The sequence below is a fragment of the Narcine bancroftii genome, chromosome 11, assembly GCF_036971445.1.
Source record: "Narcine bancroftii isolate sNarBan1 chromosome 11, sNarBan1.hap1, whole genome shotgun sequence".
Lineage (NCBI taxonomy): Eukaryota > Metazoa > Chordata > Chondrichthyes > Torpediniformes > Narcinidae > Narcine > Narcine bancroftii.
Genome location: NC_091479.1, coordinates 68,041,563 through 68,065,774, shown reverse-complemented (window position 1 = coordinate 68,065,774; position 24,212 = coordinate 68,041,563). Strand labels below are relative to the sequence as shown.

At 44.4% G+C, this 24,212-nt stretch overlaps 1 protein-coding gene across 3 annotated transcripts in view; it reads left to right on the top strand.

Annotated features, from left to right (window-relative positions):
- LOC138745842 (wee1-like protein kinase 2-A) overlaps positions 1–24,212 on the top strand; it is a 69,325-nt gene that overhangs the window by 21,010 nt on the left and 24,103 nt on the right. For all 3 annotated transcript variants that reach the window (XM_069903224.1, XM_069903223.1, XM_069903222.1), the window contains exons 2-9: positions 2,416–2,642; positions 9,291–9,348; positions 12,320–12,489; positions 13,572–13,693; positions 15,664–15,810; positions 16,963–17,073; positions 19,229–19,314; positions 22,865–23,035. In XM_069903224.1, coding sequence (XP_069759325.1) covers positions 2,416–2,642; positions 9,291–9,348; positions 12,320–12,489; positions 13,572–13,693; positions 15,664–15,810; positions 16,963–17,073; positions 19,229–19,314; positions 22,865–23,035 — 1,092 coding nt within the window. The remainder of the gene's footprint in view (positions 1–2,415; positions 2,643–9,290; positions 9,349–12,319; positions 12,490–13,571; positions 13,694–15,663; positions 15,811–16,962; positions 17,074–19,228; positions 19,315–22,864; positions 23,036–24,212) is intronic.

Below are 24,212 nucleotides of genomic sequence, written 5' to 3'. Positions count from 1 at the left end.
TTAACCCAACTAGGAGGTTGATCCAAATCCATCAATCTACTAATAAACTTCAACTGAGCTGCCTCAAATTAATTTTGAAAATGTGGCAGTTGTAAGCCACCCAATGCATATTTCCAAGCAAGTTTGTGCAACGCTACTCAACCTAATTTACCTTTCCACAAAAACTCTCGTACTGCTTTATTCAAATCCTGAAAAAAAAACTCTTTGAAAGCAATATTGAATTCGAGAAAAGATATTCAACTTAATACAATTAACACATCCAATTAAAGTTAATGGAAGATCTTTCCATTTAGTTAAGTCTGCTTTAATCTGCCTCAATATAGGTACATAATTTAATTGATATAACAATTGATTGTCATTATCCACAAACACACCTAAGTATTTAATTTTATTCGTCCATCTTAATTTTGTAATATTTTAAAATCCAGAATAATCTTCTACTCCAATTGGCAAAATTTCACTTTTATCCCAATTAACTTTATATCCCGACATTTCTCCAAATTTCGATAAACATTCCTGAAACTGTTTCAACGATCTCTCAGGCTCTGTCAAATATATCAACTCATCATCTGCAAATAGATTAATTTTATATTCTTCATCCTTAATCCTCATCCCTCTAATATCCTCATTTTGTCTAATAGCCTGTGCTAACAGTTCTATAGCCAATGCAAATAGGGCTGGTGACAATGGGCAGCCCTGATGAGTTGATCGAGTCATTTTAAAAGGTAAAGATGTCTCTCCATTTGTCACCACCCTAGCAATCAGATTCATATATAAGGCCTTAACTCAACCAATAAAGAAAGGGCCAAATTTAAATTTCTATAATACTTTAAATAAAAAATCACATTCAACCCTATCAAAAGCTTTTTTGGCATTTAATGCAACTACCATAGGATGATTAGGTGTCTGCCGATAAGCATTGATCAAAGTAAGCAATCAAAATATATTATCTGAAGCATTTCTATTCTTAATAAAACCTGTTTGATCAATATGTACTAATTTAGGTAAATATTTAGTAAGTCTGTTAGCTAATACTTTCGCCATAATTTTATAGTCTACATTCATTAAAGAAATAGGTCTATATGAAGATACTTGTAAAGGATCTCTATCTTTCTTTGGGATAACAGTTATGAAAGCACTTGAACACGTTTCCAGTAACTTCTGATCTTCAGTAACTTGATTTAACATTTCCCCAAATATATTAGAAAATTCATCATAAAAAAGTTTATAGAGTTCCCATCTCCTGGGGACTTGCCATTAGGCATTACCTGAATAACTTCCTTAATTTCAAAATCCGTAAATGGAGATTCCAACTCCTGAATATCTTTCTCATCTAGTACCGGTAACATTAATTTAGATAAGTAAGAATCAATAGAACCATTATCCTGTTTCCCCTCAGAAGTATATATTTTTTGATAAAAATGAATAAAACTAGTAATGAATTTCCTGAGGCTTATAGGTTATTATTGAATTCTTCTTAACAGCATTAAATAGTCTGAATGTTAAGTTAAATTAAGTTTATAGTGATAAGTTAAAGTTTGATCCTGTTTTTATGTTTAAAGAAAATTAAAGGTAACTTGTGTTTAAGTAACCATTTGTCTTGGTGAATTTCTATTGCTGCTGGGTTTTGGGATCCTCTGGGCCCGTAAAAAGTTTGCCATTCAAGTGCATCATAAGTGTCTTTATCTGTAACAATGTTCATTGGTCCTGCCCTTTGACTCAATCCCTATCTTCTGTCTCCTATCCTTAATCTGAGTCTTTAAAGTTCTTTAAAGTTTATACCAGTGATTCCCAAAGTGGATGGTGCTGCACCCCCCCCCCCCCCACCTCTCGAGTTGTAGAAAGATCCAAGGGGGTGGTGAGGAAAATAAATGGTGACAGGTATCGTGAGAGCTGGCCTTGGTGGCCACCATGTTGTATTTGGCTTCAGCCTTTTAATGTTGAGAGTGAACAGGAGGAGGTACCGAGTGTAGGGGGCTCAGGAGGGAAAGACCTGGGGAGAAAGGAGTCAGCCCCTGGAGAAAGGCCTGCAGGTGGCACTGGCTGAGGAATGAGAGGCTGGAGATGAGAGGCGGTGAGTGGGCAAGGGAGAAGAAAGTGGTGTGTGTTCATTGTATAGGGGAGGGGGCGGGGTGGGGAAGGTTCCTAGGGATGTGGCCTTGGAGCCAAGGGGGCGGCAGCCTGAAAAAGTTTGTACTGATCAAAATGTCATGTTATCAATAGCTTAGATACATTATTTTGACCCACACTCTTAATTCAAGTCTGAACATGTACAACTCGATGGAACAATGTTTCTCCAAACCACAGTGCACATGCATATATAATCATCTAAAATAATTATGCATTGGTATATTTTTGGGGCTCCTTTCATTCTTGAAACCTAATGAAGTTGCTGCCTCTTTTGTTTGCTTCCAGAGCCTGTTCTCCAGGGCTGGGCAGATCTCAGCTGCTAACAAAGGTCCCATCTCGAGGATCCGCCGACCACTGGGTTTCACCACCAGTTCTGAGCAACACCGGGTACCAATGGTGAACGTCAACCCCTTCACCCCAACTCTCTATCATGAGCTGGGCCTTGCGCACAGTGCAAAAACCAAAACCGAGAGAACGGGAAAGAGGCGAAAAAGAGTGCAAGAGAGCGGGAGGTAAAAGCTGCTGTGGTTTGGTGGGTGGAGAGGGAGAACCTATTAAATTGCTGCCTTTCTCTGAAGTGACCTTACAAATGGAGCAGTAACTGAGCCCTTCAGCAGCCTGGCAATGGAATAGAAGGAGCACTTGTGCTCGGCATTACTTCACATTTGGGTCAATATCTTGAACCAGGCCGTCTATACTCGGCTGTACTGCTTCCACTTTATACAGGTCTGTCTGAATTTTAGATGAAGAGAAAATGTTGAGGGAAGAAACCATTTTATAAAGCACTTTGTTAAAGTGGAACATAGAACATACCCATTGTAGCCGCGCGCTACTCGAAGAAAGATGCACACGGGTGTAGTGAGGTATAACTCTGTTTTATTGGGGCTCCTTTGAAGAAGACCGCAGAGCCCACCTCACTGACAAAAGGCAAAGGAGGAAAAACCCAACACCCAACCCCAACCAACCAATTTTACCCTGCAACCGCTGCAACAGTGTCTGCCTGTCCCGCATCGGACTTGTCAGCCACAAACGAGCCTGCAGCTGACGTGGACATTTACCCCCTCCATAAATCTTCGTCCGCGAAGCCAAGCCAAAGAAAGAGAAAGAAAGAATTGGGGCTGAAGACCGGTTTTTATACTGTTGGCGTTCCCGCCGTTTGCCCCATCAATTGATGTTGCCGCCCTCATAACAATAGTGGGTTTCCCGCACAAGGGCCCCCTTCTTGCATTACAATGCTTTCTTCCCCATGTGCTATCCCCAAGCTGTTTGCTGTGCAGTGGGGGCCAGGGCCACGTTGGGGATGCTGGCCCCTATATTGCCTTAGCCATATGACCGCTGCTTCACTTGCTGGGCCAGTGCTGCTATGTGTGGTCTGCTGGCTCCCGGTTGTGCTCACCACCTGGAGCGCTGGCCTGATTGCTACGGCGGTGTGCCACTACACGACCCCCCCCCCGACCCCCCCCCCCCCCCCCGAACTGGCAGTTTTGTCTTTAATGCCTGAAGGTAGCGTCTCTGTTGTCTTTGCCAGTCTGCCTCTCTTGCATGGTATTGGCGTCTCGGTGGGGCATGCTGGGTCCAGGTGTGCCGGCTTCAACCTGTCCATAGTGAAGACCTCTGTCTTGCCTCTGACCTCCAATTCTAACGTGGCGCAGTTGTTTCGTATGACCTGGAATGGATCCTTGTATGTAGTGGTGGATGGTGTGGACCCCTGTGGATGAAAACATACTCACAGTCCTGCAGGTCTTTGGGTATGTTGGTCCTCGCTTGTCCATGCCTGGTTGGTGGAGTTGGGGCCAGGTTACTGACTCATTCCTGTAGCTGGAAGAGGAGTGCTGCAGTGTCGTCCGATTGCTTATCTGGGGATGGTGCAAATTCCCCGGAGACCACCAGTGGACCTCTGTAAACGAGTTCTGCTGAAGAGGTTTTGAGGTCCTCCTTGGACGCAAAGTGGATCCCCAACAATGCCCATGGTAGCTCGTCCACCCAGTTGGATCCTTGTAGTGTGGCCATGAGTACAGACTTGGAAGTATTTGTGGAAGTACTCCACCAGCCTGTTCGATTATGGGTGATAGGCTGTAGTGTGGTCGTGAGGTTGGACCAGAGACTGGAAATAAATTGGGTCCCTCTGATGTGATGTGGGATGGTATGCTGAACTGTACTACCCAGGAGAAGATGAGGGCTCTAGCATAGGAGGTTGTGGAAGTGTCTGCCATTGGGACTGCTTCTGACCTCCTGGTGAAGCGATCGACTATTGCAAACAAGTAGCGGAACCCCTGAGATACTGGTAGGGTCCCACAATGGACATAGTCAAACCTTCGCTCCGCAGGCCAGAAGTGCTGCAGTAGGGTCTTAATTGCACCTTGGCTGTCTGGCACTGCGTGCACGCCTTCACCCACCCAGAGACCATGCCACACATACTTGCTGGCCACAAGCTGGACCATTGACCTGATGGATGGGTGAGCCAGCCCGTGGATGGAATCATCTCCAAGCCACAGGGATGATAGGTCTGACTTGTCCAGTGGCTACAGGGTGGAGTTACATGCGCTGACAGTGATGTCATGGAGTTGCTGTCCTGAAATGGCTGTCCTGTACTGGGGCATCTCTTCATCATCTTGTTGCGCCTTTGCCAGTGCCATGAAATCCACTCCCTTAGACAGCACATGGATGGTCTGCCCGGACAGTGCGTCTGCCACCATGCTGTCTTTGCCTGAGACGTGTTGCACATCTGTGGTGTACTCAGAGATATACGACAGATGACATTGTTCGCGAGCTGACCAAGGGTCTGAGATTTTTGCCAGGGCGAAGGTCGGGTTTGTGGTTGAAGGCCATAAAAGTCCTGCCCTTGAGAAAGTATCGGAAGCGGTGGATGGTTAAGTACAGTGCCAGTAGCTCCTTGTCAAAAGCGCCGTATTGCAGTTCTGGAGGTCACATATGCTGACTGAAGAAAGTCAGCGGCTGCCAGCTCCCTCCGATATGTTGCTCCAGCACTCTGCCAATTGCTGTTCCTGGGCCATCCACAGTCAGGGCTGTTGGAGTGTCTACCCTGGGGTGTGCCAAAAGAGCGGTTCCTGCCAGTGCTTTCTTGGCCTTTACGAAGGCCTCAGCACTCTGTGTCCCAGGTTACATCCTTGGCTTTGTCCGCAATGTGGGCAAATGAGGGTCATATGATTCTGGCTGCTGAGGGGATGAATCTATGATAAAAGTTGATCATCCCCACAAACTCCTGCAGTCCCTTAGTCATGCTGGGCCTAGGAAACTTTCAGATGGCCTCCATCTTGCTGGGTCATGGTGTGGCCCCTTCCTTGGTTATCCTATGGTTCAGGAAGTCTATGGTGTCCCACCTGAACTGCCATTTGGCTGTGTTGATTGTCAGTCCAAACTCACTCAGCAGAGTGTAGAGGTTCCAGAGATACACCAAGTGTTCTTGCCGGTCTTTGATCGCCACCAGGATGTTATTGAGGTAGACAAAAGTGGTGTCCAGGGCTCGGCCCACCACATCCATCAGCCACTGGAAGCTTTACGTGGCATTCTTCAGCCCAAACAGTATGTTTAAGAATTCAAACAAGCCGAATGGGGTGATGATGGCAGTCTTGGGGATGTCATCAGGGTGTTCGGGGATCTGATGGTATCTCCACGAGGTCCACTCTAGAGAAAATTGTTGGCCCATGCAGGTTGGCTGCAAAGTCCTGTATGTGCAGCACGGGGTAGCAATCTGGCATAGTGGTCTCGTTAAGCCGGTAGTAGTCACCGCACAATCTTCAACCCCCAGTGCCTTTGGGCACCATGTGCAGAAGAGAAGCCCTTGGGCTGTCTGACTGCCATACTATGCCCAGTTCTTCCAGCTTTTTGAACTCCTTAGCTAGTTGGAGCTTCTCTGAGGGCAGTCGTCTGGCTCTTGTGTGGAGCGGTGGGGACTGGGTCAGGATGTGATGTCACACTCCATATTTGGGCATCTCTGAGGTGAACTGGGGGATAAGCACTGTTGGGAACTCCACGAGGATCTTGACTTACTCATCTGTGGATCACTGCATTGAGTCCAGGTGGGGGGGTGGGGTGGGGGGAGCTGAGAGTCTGCCATCTTTGAGAGGGAAGGTTTGGAATGTATTTGCTTGGATGAATCTCCGGCCTTTCACGTCCATCAACAGGCAGGAAATCTGCCTTGAGGAGCCGTTGTTCCACTGCTGCCAACGTGGACACCCACGAGAAAAGGCTACCTCCAAACTGCTGCGCGTTCCATAGGACCTGATGGTGCTGTTGTTGGCAGCTCTCAACGTGGGGCCCACTTGCCCTTTTCTGGTTTCCTTCCCCAATGGGGGCAGGATGCTGACCTCCGCTCCTGTGTCCATGAGGAACAGCCACTCTGATTGACAGTCCCTCACATACAGGAGGCTGTCTTGTTGGACAGCCGTCATGGTCATCAGTGATGGCTGGCCCCAGCGTTTTCCTGGTACATGCATGGTGGTCAGCATCGGCGGGCTCCGGAGCCCAATTGCTGGTGGTAGAAGCACCACTGATCATTGGGCTCACTTCCCTTGTGGGGTTGCTGTTCTCTCTGCGGTTCGACCTGGGTCTGGCTACGGGGTTTGGTGACGAGCTCTATGGACGCCAAGCACTCTCTCTTTTGCTTCCACAAGATGTCCACTCGTGTTGTGTCTTTATGGGGGTTACTGAAGTTGGTGTCCTCCAGAAGCAGTTGGACATCTTCAGATAATTGCTCTGAGAATTCCTGCTCAAACATTATGCAGGGTTCATGCTGATGAGGGCAAGCATATCATTCATCAGGGGCAATGGGTGCCTGTCCCCCAGTCCGTCTAAATGCAGCAAACACGCCCCTCTCTCTTGCCACGTGAGCCCAAAAGTCTCGATAAGCAGCTTGTTGAAGGCAGTGTAGGCGCCTCTCCTGGGTAAACTTGCACCTCTCATTTTGTTCATTTTAGATTGGTCACAGTGTTTGAGCTACCGAAAGAAAATAGACACACACACCGAGAGCAGTTCAGTTTATTCAAATGTTTATTATAAATTCAAAAGCTGATTTCAAACTACAATATATTAGCCCTTCCCAACTATACTTATCAACGCCTGGACTGGTCCCAAATGCCAAAGCAAGGCAACAACCGCACACTTGTAGTAGGTTGTTGGGGCGCTTCTCCACCTCCCTCGACCGGGACGTTGGCTGGACTCTAGAAGTTCTTCTTCTTGCTGAGAGATGTTGCCACCTCTCGGAGAGTCTCAAACTTCAGCAGCGGGACCATGGCTTATATTACCCAAAAACTACTTACCCAAGCACCTATTCCCAGCACAGTAAGAAAGATAAGCGAGGAAGCTAGCATGCCTAGGCTCCTATCGAATAACCTAATTTTCAGCTTATCACTTTGAATACAATGGTTTATTTTGCATCAAGGCTAGGCTTCTGACAGTCTGTGACCAAAACATTGCGTCAAGGCTAGGCCTCTGACAGTTTGTGACCAAAACAAGCAGGAAGATTAAATGTTCTTGGTACACAGATGTCCTTTCGTCAGATAACTGCATCTCTGGCCTCTTGGTGGAATTTAGCTTATGTCTGATGATTCTAAAACACAAGCAGGTTCTCAGCAAAGGCTGTAAAAGTAAAAAAACATGGTTTAAATCTTCCATTACAGCACCTTCCTATGGGGGCCACTGGATGAAATGGGCCACCTGGCTTGCCGTGTCCTGATCCAGGGCATTCACCACATGGTAGTACCGGGTGGACTCTGCTGTGATCTGGATCTGAAACTGTGTCTCAGCCTGGTCGAACCAGATATGGGGCCAATTCGTCCAGGAGGTTGGCAGCTTCAGGGCGACTATTTGAATTGCTGCCGGCTCGCTCATCGTTGGGTTTAAATGCAGTCTAAACCATTGGGGTCACCAATTGTAATGGCGTGCTACTCAAAGAAAGATGCACATGGGTGTAGTAAAGTGTAGCTCTGTGTTTTATTGGGGCTGAAGCCCGGCTTTTATACTGTTGGTGTTCCTGCCATTTGCGCCATCAACTGATGTCTCTGCCTGCATAACAATAGCGAGTTTCCCTTGCATTACAATGTCTTCTTCCCCGTGTGCTATCACCAAACTGTTGGCTGTGCAGCGGGGAGCAGCACCATGTTGGGGATGCTAGCCTCTAGGCTGCCTTAGCCGTACTGCCTCCTGGTTGTGCTCACTGCCCGGAGCACCAGGCCAATTGCCGTGGTGCCGTGCTGCTACACCAGCATCTATTCTGTCGAGCCCCATTTGGATATTGTGTTTGAACAAGGTCATCCCTCATTCTTCTAAACTGTAAGGAATACTGGTCCAAGCTATTTAGCCTTCCTTGGAAGGATACCCCTCTCATAGAAAACCATAAAACCCTAATGTATGTCTTGTTCCTTTGTTGTGACTGTCTTGAATGGTGTGTGTAACTGTAGTTAGTTAAATGTGGGGGTTGGGGAGGAAGGGAGATGGAAAGAGCTTGAACTCTGCAGAAAACTGTATAAAATGGATAATTGTAAATTGTAGTTAATGCTGATCCTGTTAACATTGGCACTGAAAATGTTGATAACTGAGTTTGTTTGGAAAATAATAAATATTTTTTTAAAAACTCCTCTTATCCAGTGAATTGGCCTGGTGAATCTCCTTTGCAGTTTTTTGAATGTTACTGTCTTTAAGGGGGCTAAAACTGCAGTTTTCCAGGCAAGGCCTTGCCATCTCTCTATATATTTGCCAAAGGCCTCTCTATTCTTAAATTCCAAACCCCCTCACAATTAAGGCCAAAGTCCAGTTTATTGCCTAACTACTTAAAGGAGCTGCCTGCTGGTTTCTCTTAGCTATTGCGCCCCCCCATACCAGACTCTGCTCAAAGTTCATGGGCCCCTTCCCTGTGAAGCAGTCAAGTTTAGTTGGTTTCTTCCATACTTCTCTCCTACTGACTACATAAAAAGCCAAAAATATTTGTTATGTGAGGAGAAAACGAGGCTTTTACTTAAATGTGCTGTGCCCCCTATTGAGAATGCTTTAGAACATCTGGGTTCCCTTTTCTTACAGGTTCTCCACTTAGATAATCAGCACTTTTTTGGTTTTCAATGTTTTATTCCTTCAGGGTCTAAATTGAATGAAGTTTGGTGACTAACATGTTTGACATGTCTAAATTTTGTGCATTCTTCCAATAGGAAGGGTGTTGAGATGACAGACGGAGCTACTGCTGAGGATGTGTTGAGACAATTGGAGGTGAGAAGCTTGAGCCTTTGGGACCCACCCACCTTCACAGAAGAATGCTTGAGGCTAATCTCTGCTATTCACCAAAAACACCTGCTCCATTGGTCTGCCTGGGTTTGACCCCTAATCTGCAACTGGCCAGCTGACTGGTGGTCTAGTGTTACAATGATGTCTGGGAGGGAGATGGTAGCAAACTTTAAGGGGTAAATCTACTGTTCTCATATCTAACTCTTTTTCGTGTGTATTTTGAAGGGTGCTGAATTAATCCACGGTAACCTGAAACTGCCTGCATCAGGGTTTCGGTGTGTTTGAAGTCATCCAGGTTGTCTAACATGGACCCACATTCATATCTCACTTGTTTGCTTGTCTAAATGCTATCTGCAATCTTGTTCTATCATCCTTTTCATTGGGCATTTCCAATCATGATCCTGTGAAGACATTTGGCCCATTAAACTTGCTCTGGCATTCAGTAAGATTAAACTTAGACATAAAGCAAAGTAAGGCCATTTCGGATCCACCACCCCCTGCTGCCCAATTACAACCAACCCCCAGTGCATTTTGGATGGTGGAAGGAAACTGCCCCCCCTCCAGTGGAAACCCACGTAGACACTGGGAGAATGTGCAAACTCTATACAGACAGTGAAGGATTCGAATCCTGGTCCCATTCACTGGTGCTGTAATGGCGTTGCACTAATAGTTACGCAAACTGTGCCGTCCAGGTTAACTAGACTTTTCTGCTTCACATGGTTGTGGATGGAACTCCACCTGCTGGTTCCCCATAACCCTCTATTTCCACTCTTATTCAAAAATCTATCAATGTTTTGGATACATTTAATGAGGCAGCCTCTACTGCTTTGTTGGGCAGAGAATTCAACAGATTCATTACTGTCTGGGAGAAACAGTTTCTCCCCTGTCTTTAATCTCTTGAATTATGAGGTTATGTCCACTTGTTCTTGCTTGCCATAGAAGCAACCTCCCTGTTGTAGTGGCTGAACTATCTGTTTGATCTCTGTAGTGACCAATGAACATAGAAGATTACAGCACAGTACAGGGATATCATACTGACTAATGTAAGCCTACTCCAAAACAATCTAATCCTTCCCTATTTCATACCCATAACCCTTTATTTCTCTTGCATCCATGTGCCTGTCTAAGAGTCTTTTAAATTTATCCTTTGTAAACCATATCACTAGCAAGAATATAGGAGTTGGGATGTTATTAATGAGGTTGTATAAGACATTGGTGAGGCCAAATTTGAAGCATTGTGTGAAGTCCTGGTCACCTAACTACAGGAAGGATATTGGTAAGATTGAAAGAGTGCAGAGAAGATTTACTAGGATGCTGCTGGTCTTCAGGAGTTATAGGGAAAGATTAAATGGGTTAGGACTTAATTCTTTTTTATAAAATTTTATTTACAAATTTAAAACCACAAAGAATTCACATAATTGATAATCATACAATTCAAATCCAAATACATATGACATATATAAAAAGAAAGAATAAAGAAATTCCCCCCCCCCCATATACCCCCTACCCCTTACTAAAAGAAAAATAGGACAAGAGACCCTCAACAGGGGCGTTTATTACTTTGAGGTTTCTTTTAATATATTGAGACCTGAAAGAGAAAGGGAATGTTAGAGCTTCATTTAAATATTCACCCCCACGCTTTGTAAATATGGGCAACATATCTTCCAAAATATATAGTATTTATCTCTTAAATTATAAGTAATTTTCTCAATTGATATACAACTCTGTACTTCAGCATGTCATCTTTCTATACCCAAATCTGTATCAGATTTCCAAGTTGTGGCAATATATTTTCTTGCTATTGCTAAAGTAATTTGAACAAACTTATTTTGATACATATTCCATTTCAATTTGGGTTTAACACCTCTAATATCACTCAATAAAAATAACATTGGATCCTGTGGGAATTTGGACTTTATTCCTTGGAGTGTAGAAGAATGAGGGGAGATTTGATAGAGGTTTACAAAATTATGAAGGGTATAGACAAAGTAAATGTGAGTAAGATCTAGATTAGGAGAGATCAATGAGAGGACATGGCTTTAGGGTGAAAGGGGAAAGGTTTAGGTGGAACCACTCAGTGTGATGGGAGTGTGGAACGAGCTGTCATCTGACATGGTGAATGCAGGCTCAATCTTTAGTTTTAAGAATAAATTGGATAGATACATGGATGGGAGAGATCAGGACAGTTATGGACTGAGTGCAGGTCAGTGGGACAAATGGAATAATGTTTTGGAACAGACTAGAAGGCCTGAATGGCCCATTTTCTATGCTGTAGTGTTCTAACACACCCACTGCTCTGTTTAATATTTTAAAAAAAGGCGTCTTCCCTAAATTTACCTCCACTTAACTTAAGCAGGTTTCCTTTGGTATTTTCTGTTAATACCCTGGGAAATTGGTGCTGGTTGTCCACCTTATCTATTCCTTTCTCAATTGTATACACATTGATTAAATCACCTCTCATCCTTTGTTGCTCCAAAGAGAAAAGTTCAACCTTGCTTCATAGGACGTTCTCCAATCCAGACAACATCCTGGTTGATATCCTCTGCAACCTCTCTACCTTCTATCATATTTTTCTCTGTGAATGGTCAATGTTTGATTCTGGTTTGTAGAGCTTGCCATCTACGAGAAATTTATTTACTGCTAGTACCAAAACTAAATGTTTGCAAGACCAGACCTATTCTGGACTCTTTTCAGTTTCTCATTGAATCATTGCTCACTAACGTGTGATTGTTTCTGAGCTGTCTGCAGTCCAAAAGGTGGGCTTCTACCAGACATTGCATATGTCTGAGGGGCAAATGAAGAGCTTGCATTTTCTGGATAATCAGTAGCTATTGGTTGGAGCATCAGTCTTGCTATTGCTCCAATAGAATGCAGCAGAATGAACAAGGATGCCTTGCAATCCCCTGGTTTTGCCTAACAGAATCTGTTAAAGTAATGGTGTGTTTTTCTCCTCCAGAGGTTCGACACCCATGACAACGCATGCTCCCGTTACGCCACGGAATTTTATGAGTTGGAAAAGATTGGAAGTGGAGATTTTGGGGCAGTGTTTAAGTGTGTGAAGCGCCTTGATGGTTGCCTGTATGCCATTAAACGGCTGAAGAGACCTTTGTCTGGCTCCGTAGATGAGTGAGTGTTAAAAGCTGAAAGTTGCTGCTCTTGATTAGTAAGGGTGTTATAGGTGATGGATGGGAGAAGGCAGGAGAATGGCAGAGCAGACTCAATGGTCCAAATGGCCTCAATCTGCTCCTTCATCTTGCACTTATTTCACAGTTGCTGCCTGACCTGCTGGGTGTTTCTAGCACTTTGGTTTTTTTGTTCCTATTTCAGTAACTGCTGTTCTTTGAATTAGATTTCAATAATTAATGTTCTATACTTAGTTTATTTGTCACTGGTAGAGTGAGAAGGGTTCTTCTGTGAGCAGTCTAACATTCATACAGCTATGTAATGTAGAAGGGCAAGAGCACAATTGTGGAGTTATAGAGTCACAAAGAAAAAATATGTTTAGCAAGGAGTATGGCAGCATAGAAGAGTGGGTTTCATTCAGGAGCCTGAGAGCTGCGGGGATTTAAAAACAAAACACAAACTTTTTAAGCCTGTTGGAGGGTGATTTTTTTTTTTTTCCTCTCTCTTCACCCTTCTCCCTGATGGGAGAGTTTTTTAATTGCACATCAACATGATTGATATGGAATGTATTGAAATTATTGTCATATACACAAGTACAATGTACAGATGTACCAAAATATTTGGTTAAGGTGCAATAACTGCAGTGGTATAAATTACCATAATATGCCAAAACAATGTGGCAATAACTATAAAAGGATAGTTAGTGGCAATTGTAGTTAATGTAAGAAAGTGCTTCAATAGTACAGAGAGGTTGTGTTAATATGGGATCACATCACTGTTTTGGGGGTGGAGTAGGATAAGAGGTGCTCTTGAACATAGAGGTGTTGGTGTTCCATTGTCCGTACCTTCTGTCTAAAGGTAGTAGTGAGAAGTTGTGACCTCCCATTCATTTTATCGACCTTCCCTGTAATACCCACCACTAGTGATTTGTGCTTGGAGCATTGGAGTGATCCGATTGTATTGACCTTTGCATAAGAAATGGGCCCATGTGAGGGGGGGTGGGATTGGGTCCAGACTGTTGGTCTCTTTACTTTAGGGTAAGATGGGACATCTGAGAATCACTGTCACTGGTGTTTGATCTGCAGGCAGTCTGCACTCCGGGAAGTATACGCACACGCTGTGCTGGGACATCATCCCCATGTGGTACGCTACTACTCTGCCTGGGCTGAGGATGACCACATGTTGATCCAGAATGAGTACTGTAATGGTAAGCACCACCTGTTGATGATCACGTGTTGATCCAGAATGAGTACTGTAATGGTAAGCACCACCTGTTGATGATCACGTGTTGATCCGGAATGAGTACTGTAATGGTAAGCACCACCTATTGATGACCACGTGTTGATCCGGAATGAGTACTGTAATGGTAAGCACCACCTATTGATGACCACCTATTGATCCGGAATGAGTACTGTAACAATAAGAATTGCCTGTAGGCAACGGTTCTTGGAGCTCCTGATTCAGAGGAGAATAATGACCTGGAGCAAAAGAATTTGAACCCTGCAGATTCACATTTCACTTGGAAGGTCTGTTTGGGGCTTTGAAGAGTGGTGTAGGAAGACGTGTGGGCACAAATGGTCACTGGGATAAGTGCCAAGGGCACAACTGGTGGGAAGGAAGGAATGAATAAGGGAATCCTGGAGGGAGTGGTCCTTATGAAAGAGGAGAGGAGAAGATGTGTCTGATGATAGAATCGCCTAAGTGGCAGAAAATGTGGAGAATGATGTGTTGGATGCTGAGGCTGGTGGGGTGGTAAGTGAGGATGGGAGCCTTGTCCTTGCACTGGGAGCAGAGGGGCCCAGAGAAAATGTATGGGAAATAGAAGAGCTGCAGGTTGGGGCTGAGTGGAAGGCAGTAAACAGGAAGCCATGATTTTAAAAGGAGGACATCTCGGATATTCTGGAATGTAAAACCTCATCCTGGGAGCAAATGCAACAGAGACTGAGAAAAAGGAATAGAATCCTTGCAGGAGACAGGGTGTGAAGAAGTGTATTCAAGATAACTGTGGAGTTGTTGGCTTTATAGAAAATATCTGTAGAGAGTCCATCTCCCGAGATGGAGTTGAGAGACCTCAAGAAAGGGGAGAGTGTTGCTGGAGATGGACCGAGTGAATTTGAGGTCAGGTGAAAGTTAGGTTTTCTCAGACCTTTTTTTTTTTAAAAAAAAAAAGAGCTCAATCCTGATTTTTGTTACCAACCTCTTGTCTGTGAAGTTCAATTGGAAGGTAGGGTGGGAAAGATGGGTCTGTGTATATATATTTTTTAAAGATAAAAGTCCTTGAGGCATCTTTGTCCCTTGCCCTCATTGCGATTGGGATGGGGTTCATTGTGCAGAAAGGTTCTGACTATCCTTCCAGTGCAGTGGATGAGGATTGGCTGGTGAGTGTGTGAAGTACTAACTAGCCTGAAAGGTCTGTTTGTGACCCTGGATGTGGTGAGGGAGGAGCCAGGGTACATGTTGCACTTTCTGCAGTTACAGCAGGAAGTACATAAGGGCCTGAGGAGGGTGGGTGCAGATAAAAGAGCAGATGGGAGTCTAGGATGGACCTATGCCTGTGTAAAGTGGATGGAGGAGGAGAGGGGTAGCCATGGCACATAGTGGGATCTTGGTGAAGCTGGAAAATAATGTGACAGATGCAAAGGTTGGTGGGATGGAAAGTGAGGATCAGGGGGCTATGTCCTTGTTTAGCCAGAAGGGAAGGCATTGGGGTGGTCAGAAATTTGAAAAATGTGCAGGCTTTATCAATAACAGTAATGGGAATTCCTGTTTATTAAAGAGGACATTTTGGATATCCTGGAATGGAAGGTCCCATCCTGGGAACAGATGTAGTGGAGGAGGAGGTATTAGGAGAATGGGATGATACCCCTCCAAGTGATGGGAAGAGGTGTAACTAGGAAGCTGTGACAGCCAATGGAATATACTTTTAGATAATGGGTAACTTCAAACTGATCAGTGTTCAGCATGAAGCTTCAACGTGGGTCTCTTAGTTAGAACTTGGTCTGATATTTGCACCTTTTAGAACCAACATCTTACTGAATTGGGTAGAACCCACAGAACCTCACCAGGGATCTGGTTGCCTGCGTAATTTTGTCATTCCTTATCTAACCGAGTGGAGCAGGGGAAAGGTTTGTGGCACTTTCAGATTGGAAGGAACTCTTGCTTTTGCTCTATTTTCAGGGGGCAGCCTGGCAGACACCCTGATGCAGAACATGCAGGACGGGATCTTGCTGACAGAGGGGGAGCTGAAGGAGATCCTCCTACAGGTGTCGATGGGACTGAAGTACATCCACAGTTCCAGTCTGGTTCACATGGACGTCAAGCCCAGTGAGTGCTGAGGGGCATTGTATCTGAGGTCCATCTAGTGGCCATGTTTGCCTGTGAAGGTTGTACATTGCATTGTGACCAGTGGGATCATTGGATGCAGTGCTTATTCTTTTAAAGAAGAGTTTCAGCAAGGCACTTAATGTGGGCACATGGAGTAGATGGGCTGAAAGGGCTAGTTTTGGTACTGTATGATACTGATCTCTGCAGTCTGGATGCCAGCTGCATCACAGTTTGGTATGGAGACATCACTACCCCTGAGCATAAAGCCCTGCAAAAGGTAGTGGACACAGCCCAGGACATCGCAGGCAAAGCTCTCCCCACCATCGAGAACATCTATGAGGAACACCGCTGATGGAGAGCATCAGCAATCAAGGATCCACACAACCCAGCACATACTCTGTTCTCGCTGGAAAGAGATAGAAGTACCTCAAGACTCTCACCACCAGGTTCAGGAACCACTGCTCCCCCTCCACTATCAGACTCCTCAACAACAAACTCAATCAGGGACTTGTTCTTCTTTGTGCACTTTTATGATTTTTTTTTAAGCTCTCTGTATTGCACAGTAAGTTTCTTTACATTTTACATGTCTATGTTGTGCACATTTTTTTCTGTATTATCAGTAAGTGGTAATTCGGCTTCGCCCCCAGGAAAAAGAATCTCCTGGTTGTATGTGTGACAATAAATTTGAAATCTAGAACACCAGACGAGATTAGTCAATCAAGTCCCTTGATCTTCAGGATGAATGGGGGTGGGCAACAGCACATACCAGCAATGCCAGCAACTATTCTTGAATCTCTTGAACCACAGTTCCCCAGGTTGGATTCAATTTTGGGAGGTGCTCTTTGGAGAGTGAAGTGGAAGACTGGATGTTCAGCATGGGGTCAAGCAGCTCTGTGGAGAGAGGTGATGGTTCTGCCCAGTGGCCATTCAATTCCTAGAAAAGGTTACCAACCCTGGTCTGCTTCCCCTGCTGCTGCTACTGTCTGACCTGGAGAGTATTGCCAGAATATTCTGGAGCTTCAGATTTTGATATTTGTTTTGGTAGGATCTCTCAGATCTGTGGGTGAAAGACCTGTTTTTGAAGAGCTCTGATGTCGTGGGTCCACACATTTGCCAATCAATAATGGGTTATACTTGCCTCTTTCTTTGAAGGTAACATCTTTATATGTCAAAGAGTGAAACCAGATGTGATTAATTGTGTGGAAGAGGAGAGTGACACGGATGAGGAAGGAAGCTTGGTGAATAATATCCTATACAAACTTGGCAAGTGGCTTTTCTTGTTACATCTTCAATTTCCTAGTTGTCTCCAAATGTTTAAACTCTAGTTAAACAGGAGGGTCTGCACATGCTGTGATTCTGCTTTCTCATCCCCACCTCCCCTTTCATATTGCCGCAAATGACCCTCAATAAGATAAAGATGCTTGGAGTTGGGGGTAAAGCATTAGCATGGATAGAGAATTAGTTAACCCATAGAAGGCAGGAGTTGAGATAAACGGGTGGTTTTCTGGTTGGCGATTGGTGGAGAGCAGAGAGCTGCAGGGGGTTGGTGCTAGGTGTGCAGCAGTTTACGAGGTTCATTAGCGATATGGAACAGGAGACAGAGCGTAGTGCCTCAGTGTCTGTTGGTGACTAGAAAAGCAAATTGTGCAGAGAGATGTGGATACGTTGAGTGAGTGACTAGGGTCTGGCAGAAGGAATATAATGTTGGTAAATCCATTTTGGAAGGGAACGCAGATGATCAAATTGTTTAAATTGTGGAGGGTATTTCAATAGTTAAAGTTTGCCAGCATGTCATTGGGCAGAGGGACTCAAGAGATCCTGTGCGTGAATTGCATATGGTTGGTTTGCAGGTGTAACAGGTAATCCGGAAGGCCGAAGGGATGTTGGCCTTTAGAGTGATTGAATTTAACAGCAGGGAGGTTCTGTCATATCTATAATCACCTGCAGTACTGGGTGCAGTTCTGGTCTCCTTGCTTAAGGAAGGATATGGTGGCTTTGGAGGATAAACAGCAGGGGGTCACCAGGTTGATCCCAGGGATAAGGGGATTAGAGTGAGGAGAGACTGAGTTGTCTGGGACTGTACCAGCTGGAATTTGGAAGAATGTGAGGGAATCTCAGAAACAAAATTATGGAAGGGATAGATAATACAGAGGCAGGAAAGTTGTTTCTACTGTTATGTGAGACTAGAATGAGCGGACAACACCTCAAAATTTGAGTGAGTAGTTTTAGAGCTGAGATATCCACACTTTGAAACTCAGTACTTTGACATATGAAGGCCAATATGACAAAAACTCTCTTTACAACTCTATCCACCTGTGACAGCACTTTCCCAGTTCCCTCTGTTCTACCGCACTCCTTAGTGCCCGACCGTCAAATTCCATCTGCTGTTTATTCCAGCTGGTCCAGATCTGTCTGCAAGCTTTGAAAACCTTCCTTGCTGTCCACAACACTTCTGATCTGAGTATTGTTTGCAAACTTGCTGATCCAATCACCACATTGTTGTCCAGATTGTGGATCTAGATGACAAGCTACGCTGGTCCCAGCACCGATCCCTGCAGCACACCACAAGTCACAGGCCTCCAGTCTGAGAAGCTATTGTCCACGGCCACTCACTGGCTTCTCCCACACAGCCAATGTTTTTGAAGATTTTAATATGAGATTTCACATCCAAAGTACAGAGAACCTATGGATAGATGTTAAAATTCTCAAAGATACACTACACTTAAAATCACCAGTGCCTGAAGAGGGTGCACAAAATCAGTGAACCGGTGCGGACTCGAAAGGCCAACATGGCCTGTTTCCGCTCCGTGAATGGTTATATGAGGAGGAGCTGCTTTTCCCAGAGTAGTGAATCTGGAATTCTCTGCCAAGGAAGCTATAGAGGTTGCCTCATTAAATATATTTAAGACACAGTTGGATAGATTTTTGTAAAGTTGGAGTATTAAAGATTATGGGAAACACGCAGGTGGGTCAACTGCCTTATCAGCCATGATCTTATTGAATGGCCTCCTGTTTCTTATCTTCTCTCCACTTTCTCATCTTCTTTCACTGGACCCCTACTCACCAGCAATGCAAAATCCTTGTACTCTGCCTCTACAACTCGATGTGATTTTTTTGCCTGTTTTGGGTGGCACGGGTTACAGCGCAACGTGGTTATAGCGCCAGTGACTGGGACTGGAGTTCGAATCCTGCACTGTCTGTAAGGAGTTTGTATGTTCTCCAGATGCTCTGTTTTCCTTCCTCTGTTCAAACAATGCGGGGGCTTCAGCTCAGTTGGGTGTAATTGGGCAGCCTGACCTTGCAGGTTGAAAGGGCGCCATGCGGTATGTCTAAATTTTTTTTTTTAATTAAGTATGTGCAAATGTAATGCTTTGTGCTCAGATCCCTGATTCAAACTGTGAGCCTTCAACCTTTTCAGGTGACCTTGGACATGTGACCTCAATCTCCAATCCACAGGTTGAGGAAGGAGACTGCCGCTTTTTGGCAAATGAAATCTTGCAAGAGGTAAGTGCAATTCTGAGAAACTTGATAGTCTCCAGATCCTATGGAGGACCTAGCAATAATAGGTTGTCCATGAAGTGGATGTAAGCATTGCTGAGGATGGTGCTTATTGCCCTGGAGAAGATGTAAGGAGCTGTTGAACATAGTGCAGTACATGCCATTTGGACCACAATGTTTTGCCGACCACATCAATCTAACCCTTTCCTCCTTAGGCATCTATGTGCCTATGGTAACAGTGTCCACCATCTTAGCAGTGCATTCCAAGCACCCACCACACTGTGGGTGGGGCACATACCTAAACCTTTAATAGATGCCCTCTGGTATTGGCCATTACTGCCCTGGGGGGAAAAGGTGCTGACTGTCCACTGAATCTTTGCCATTGTACCACTCAGCTTCCACTTGTCCTCTGTTCCAAAGAGAAAAGCCCAAGTTGCTCAACCTTTCTTAAGACCTATTCTCCAATCTAGGCAGTATTCTGGTAAATCTCTGCACCCTCTCCAAAACCTCCTCAATCTTTATAATGAGGTGACTAGAACTGGTCTAACCAGAGTTTTATAGAACTGCAATATTACCATGTAGCTCTTGAACTCAAGCCCTTGACTATATGGCCTGCACGCCATATTGACTTCTGAACCATTCTATCAACTTGTGCAACAACCTTGAGGATGTGGACCCTTGGATCTCCCTGTTCATCTACACTACTGAGTCCTGCCATTAACCACGTACTCTACCTTCAAGCTCGACCTTCCAAAGTGCATCATTTCATACTTTCATCCCACAGTGCTGTTGGATTTTGGGATTTGGAAATGCCACTTTTCCCAAGTTGGGGTTATGTGTTCTTTGGAAGGGATGCTTGCAGGTGTTGGTGCTCCTGTGAGCATGCCACCTTCAGGTGGGAGAGATGTTTTTGAAGTAGCCTGGGTGGGTAAATACCATTGATCCTCCAGATGCTATTGATGGAGGGAATGAATGTTCTGGTTCTATTTAAAAAGGCAGTTTTGTTTTAATCCACTTTTATCCAGCAAATAAAATATGTTATGCTGCTTTCTTGTCTCTTGAACATGGAAAGGTTTGTCAGGTGAGTCCCATGGAACAACACAGGATCAGGCCCTTTGGACGACAATGTTGGTGATGAACATTATGCCAAATTGAACTGAATCTCTGCTCCCTCCATCTGTATATCTATAAACTTCTTAAACACTACTTGTATCTGCTTCCACCACTGCTCTTGACAGCCTCTCCCAGGCACCCACCATGCTGTTTATATAAAAAATAAACACCATCCCCTTTGCATAATCTCTACCCCTTCACTCCTTAAATATGTGTCCTCTAACATATGACATTTTTACCCTGGGTTTTGGGGCGGGGGGGCAGTAAGATTCTGATTCTTTGCCCTATCAATGCCTCTCATAACTTTATAAACCTGGCATTTCTCCTCGGCCTTTGCTTGAGAGAAAACTTCCCAGGTTTATTCCAACCTCTCCCCATGCCTTCTAATCCAGGTAATGTCCATGTAGATCTTTTCCGAACTCTTTCCAATGTCTATAATGGGGCAACTAGAATTGCACTGAATACTTGACGTGGCCTATCTTTCCAATGTTTTGTATAGCTACCATATGACTTCCTTTATACTCCATGCCCAGATCACTGAAGGCAAACATGAAATACCCCTCCTTTACCATCCTTTGCACTTGCATGACCACACTCTCAGGAAGCTGTGGACCGATCCCTCTGCACATCAATGCCATTAAGGGTCCTGTTTTTAATTGTGTACATTCCCCTTCCATTTGACCTCTCATAATGTAACACCTTGCTCTTGGAGCCCTTGTGGCTGACTCAATTTGTGTTTCTGGTCAAACGTGACCTCCCTATATTGAGAAGTTGTTCACCAAGGATGTCATTCTCGATCATCTTTGAATTTAATGCCTTGTTTAAGTTGCAATATTTATCTTTTTAAATTAAACAGAATGTTTCATGAAGTTTAGGAACCATGGCAGCAGACCCAGAGTCCTGCTGTATTCGGTGGTGATCAGTCCATAATTTGGGATTGTGCAGTGACTTGTGTTGTGCATGGACAGAATCAAGGTACCTTCCTTGTGGAAAGTAATGCACTCTCTGCCTTCTCTCCGAAGGTTAATCTACAGGCAAACTGGAGTTAGTTGAGCAGGGAGTGTCCTCTGCTGTTTGTCTCACCATTATGCTGATGACTGAACAAACCACACCTGCATGTACAAACTGGCCCTTAGCCCAAATTGTCTCACCTGCTTATGTTTGCTTCATACCTCTCTAAACCCATCCATCCATGTATCTGTCCATTTTTTTCTTAAATATTGTTATAATAACTGTCTCCTCTGGCAGCTTGTTTTATACACCCACCATTCTCTGTTTTTTTAAAAAAAAATGTTAGCCTTCAGGTTCTTGTTAAATCTCTCCCTCCTCCTTAAACCTGTGTTTTCTAGTTACTGATTTGCGCAAATACTCTGTTCACCTGATTTATTTCTGTCATGTTTTGTACGTCTGAGATGACCCTTCATCCTCCTCCATTCCAAGGCCCAAACCTCTCCCTGTGGCTTGGGCACTAGAATCCTGGCAACAACTTCATAAAATCTCTGCACCTTCTCCGCTTGACAAGAACTTTCCTATAGTATGGTGACCAAAAGTGAATACAATACACTGTGTAGGCTCAACCCATGTTGAACCTCCCAAGATACAACACCTCACATTTTTCTGTCTTAAATTTCATCAACCATTTCCCCTGCCCAACTGATCAAGATCTTGCTACAATCTTTGGCAACCAATCTTCCCTATGACAGACACTTTCATTTCATCTGCAAACTTGCTATTCGTGCCACGTACACTTTCATCTAAATGATTACAAACAGCAATGGGCCCAGCATCAAAACTTGTGGCTCATAACTAGTAAAAGGCCTCCAGTCCGAGAAGCCTTCTTTCCTTCACCACCATCCTCTGCTTCTTCCATGAAGCCAATTTTCTATCCATTTTGCTCTCTCACTTTGGATCCCATGCAATCTAACCCTCCAGAGCGGTCTACCATGAGGAACTTTATTGAATGCCTTGCAGAAATACACATACAATGTCTACAGCTCTGCCCTCATTAACATTCTTGCTCACATTTAGATTTGTGAGACCTGATCTCACAGTTACAAATCCATGCTGATCAGCCCTAATGTTGTATATTCTTTATTAATTTACAAACCACAGATGTTAGGCTCACTGAGTTTGTGATGTACAAGTACATTGTAAAGATGCTCTAAAATCCTTGCTGCAGCTACACGGGTGGGGGGAACTGTTCTTGAACCTTGAGGTGGTGCACCTCTGGCTTCTGTACCTTCTGTCCAAAGGAGCAATGAGAAGAGGGTGTGACCAGGGTGATGGGGGTCCTTTATGTTGGGTGCTTTTTTTTGAGGTGGTCCACAATCAGCAAATGTTATTCTGCTTTTGCAACACTGTCTGCATTACAAAGGTGGTAAATGCTTTGGGAAGAACATAAACTTGTTCAGACCATGTTCAATGTATTCTGATTTTCCCCTAGGACTATTCAAACCTGCCCAAAGCTGACATCTTTGCACTGGGCCTCACAATGGCCTTGGCAGCAGGAGCAGATGAACTGCCTCAGAATGACCTGGCTTGGCACTACATCCGGAAGGGCAACCTGCCCATAGTTCCTCAGCAGCTCTCGCCTCCGTTTCTCAACCTTCTGAAAGTGAGTAACTGGTTCTCCTCCACAGGTGGGGTGGGAGAAGTGGTCTTCCACCATTTGTCTTGGTGAGGGAGTTGAGAACATGCCTGCAACCTGTGACTTTTAAGATGCAAGGTTGCCGACTTAATTGTGAATTGATGCACAGCTGCTTGAGGGCAGAGATGCTGTTAATGGGACTTTTGACAGCAGACACTTGTTGAGATCCAGCTTATACAGATGTGCTCTTCCAAGACCATGGCCTTCATTGTTCAGAGTATTGTATAGAAGTTGGGAGATTGTGTGGCAGTCGTACAAGACATTGGTGATATCCCATTTGCAGTACTGTGTTCAGTTTTGGTCACTGTACTACAGGAAAGATGTGGTCAAGCTGGAGAGGGTCCAGAGATTATTTGAGGATGTTGTGGGGGAGGGGGGGGGGTGTAGTTGAACTCTTGGGAGAGATTAAACAGGCTGAGAGGTGATTTCGGATAAAAAAAAATACTTGCAGGATACAATAAAGTAGATCCAATTTCTTTATTTGTTAAAACTGGGTCGAACTCTGCACTTTTTTTTTAAGGGGCCTTGCTTATATCTGGATAAAAAATTTTACCTCCTTGTTCTGCAGGACCACCTCTCTCTTGCTCCCAAAGCTGCTGCTCATTGGATTTTTTTTCCCTGATATTTCACGTCTAATCAAAACTGCGAGGTTTCTGTCCCAAACCTGGCTTTATATGGGAGATCGACGAACCCTTTCTATCTAAAGATTTTCTCCTCCCCACCCCCAATTCTTTTTTTTCCCCCAATATCTCTGGAATCCATTCCCTGAAGAATATTATTGGGTCTCTCCCTTCTACTTAGTATAGTATTTCTTTTACTTAGATTTTAAAGTATGTCTAGTTTTTCCCTTATTTTTTTCTTCATTATCCAGGTGTCCCTGTCACTTTCCAATCTTCCCATACTGTCTTCCACTCCTTCAACCCTTTCTTCTACCAGTCACCCTTCCTGACAATTCTCCCTCAGCTTTCCTGACGTCCCATTTCCATTGATGGTCTTTTCAAACTTCCTTTATTCTACTTTGAAGCCTCCGTCATTTCTCTAATGCCCTTCATGAAAGGCTCCAATCCCTTTCTTTCTATCCTGTTTTTTTTTCTCCTCTCTATCAGTGGTGTCAGGCCATCCTCTTCAACTGCGTTGCTTCCCA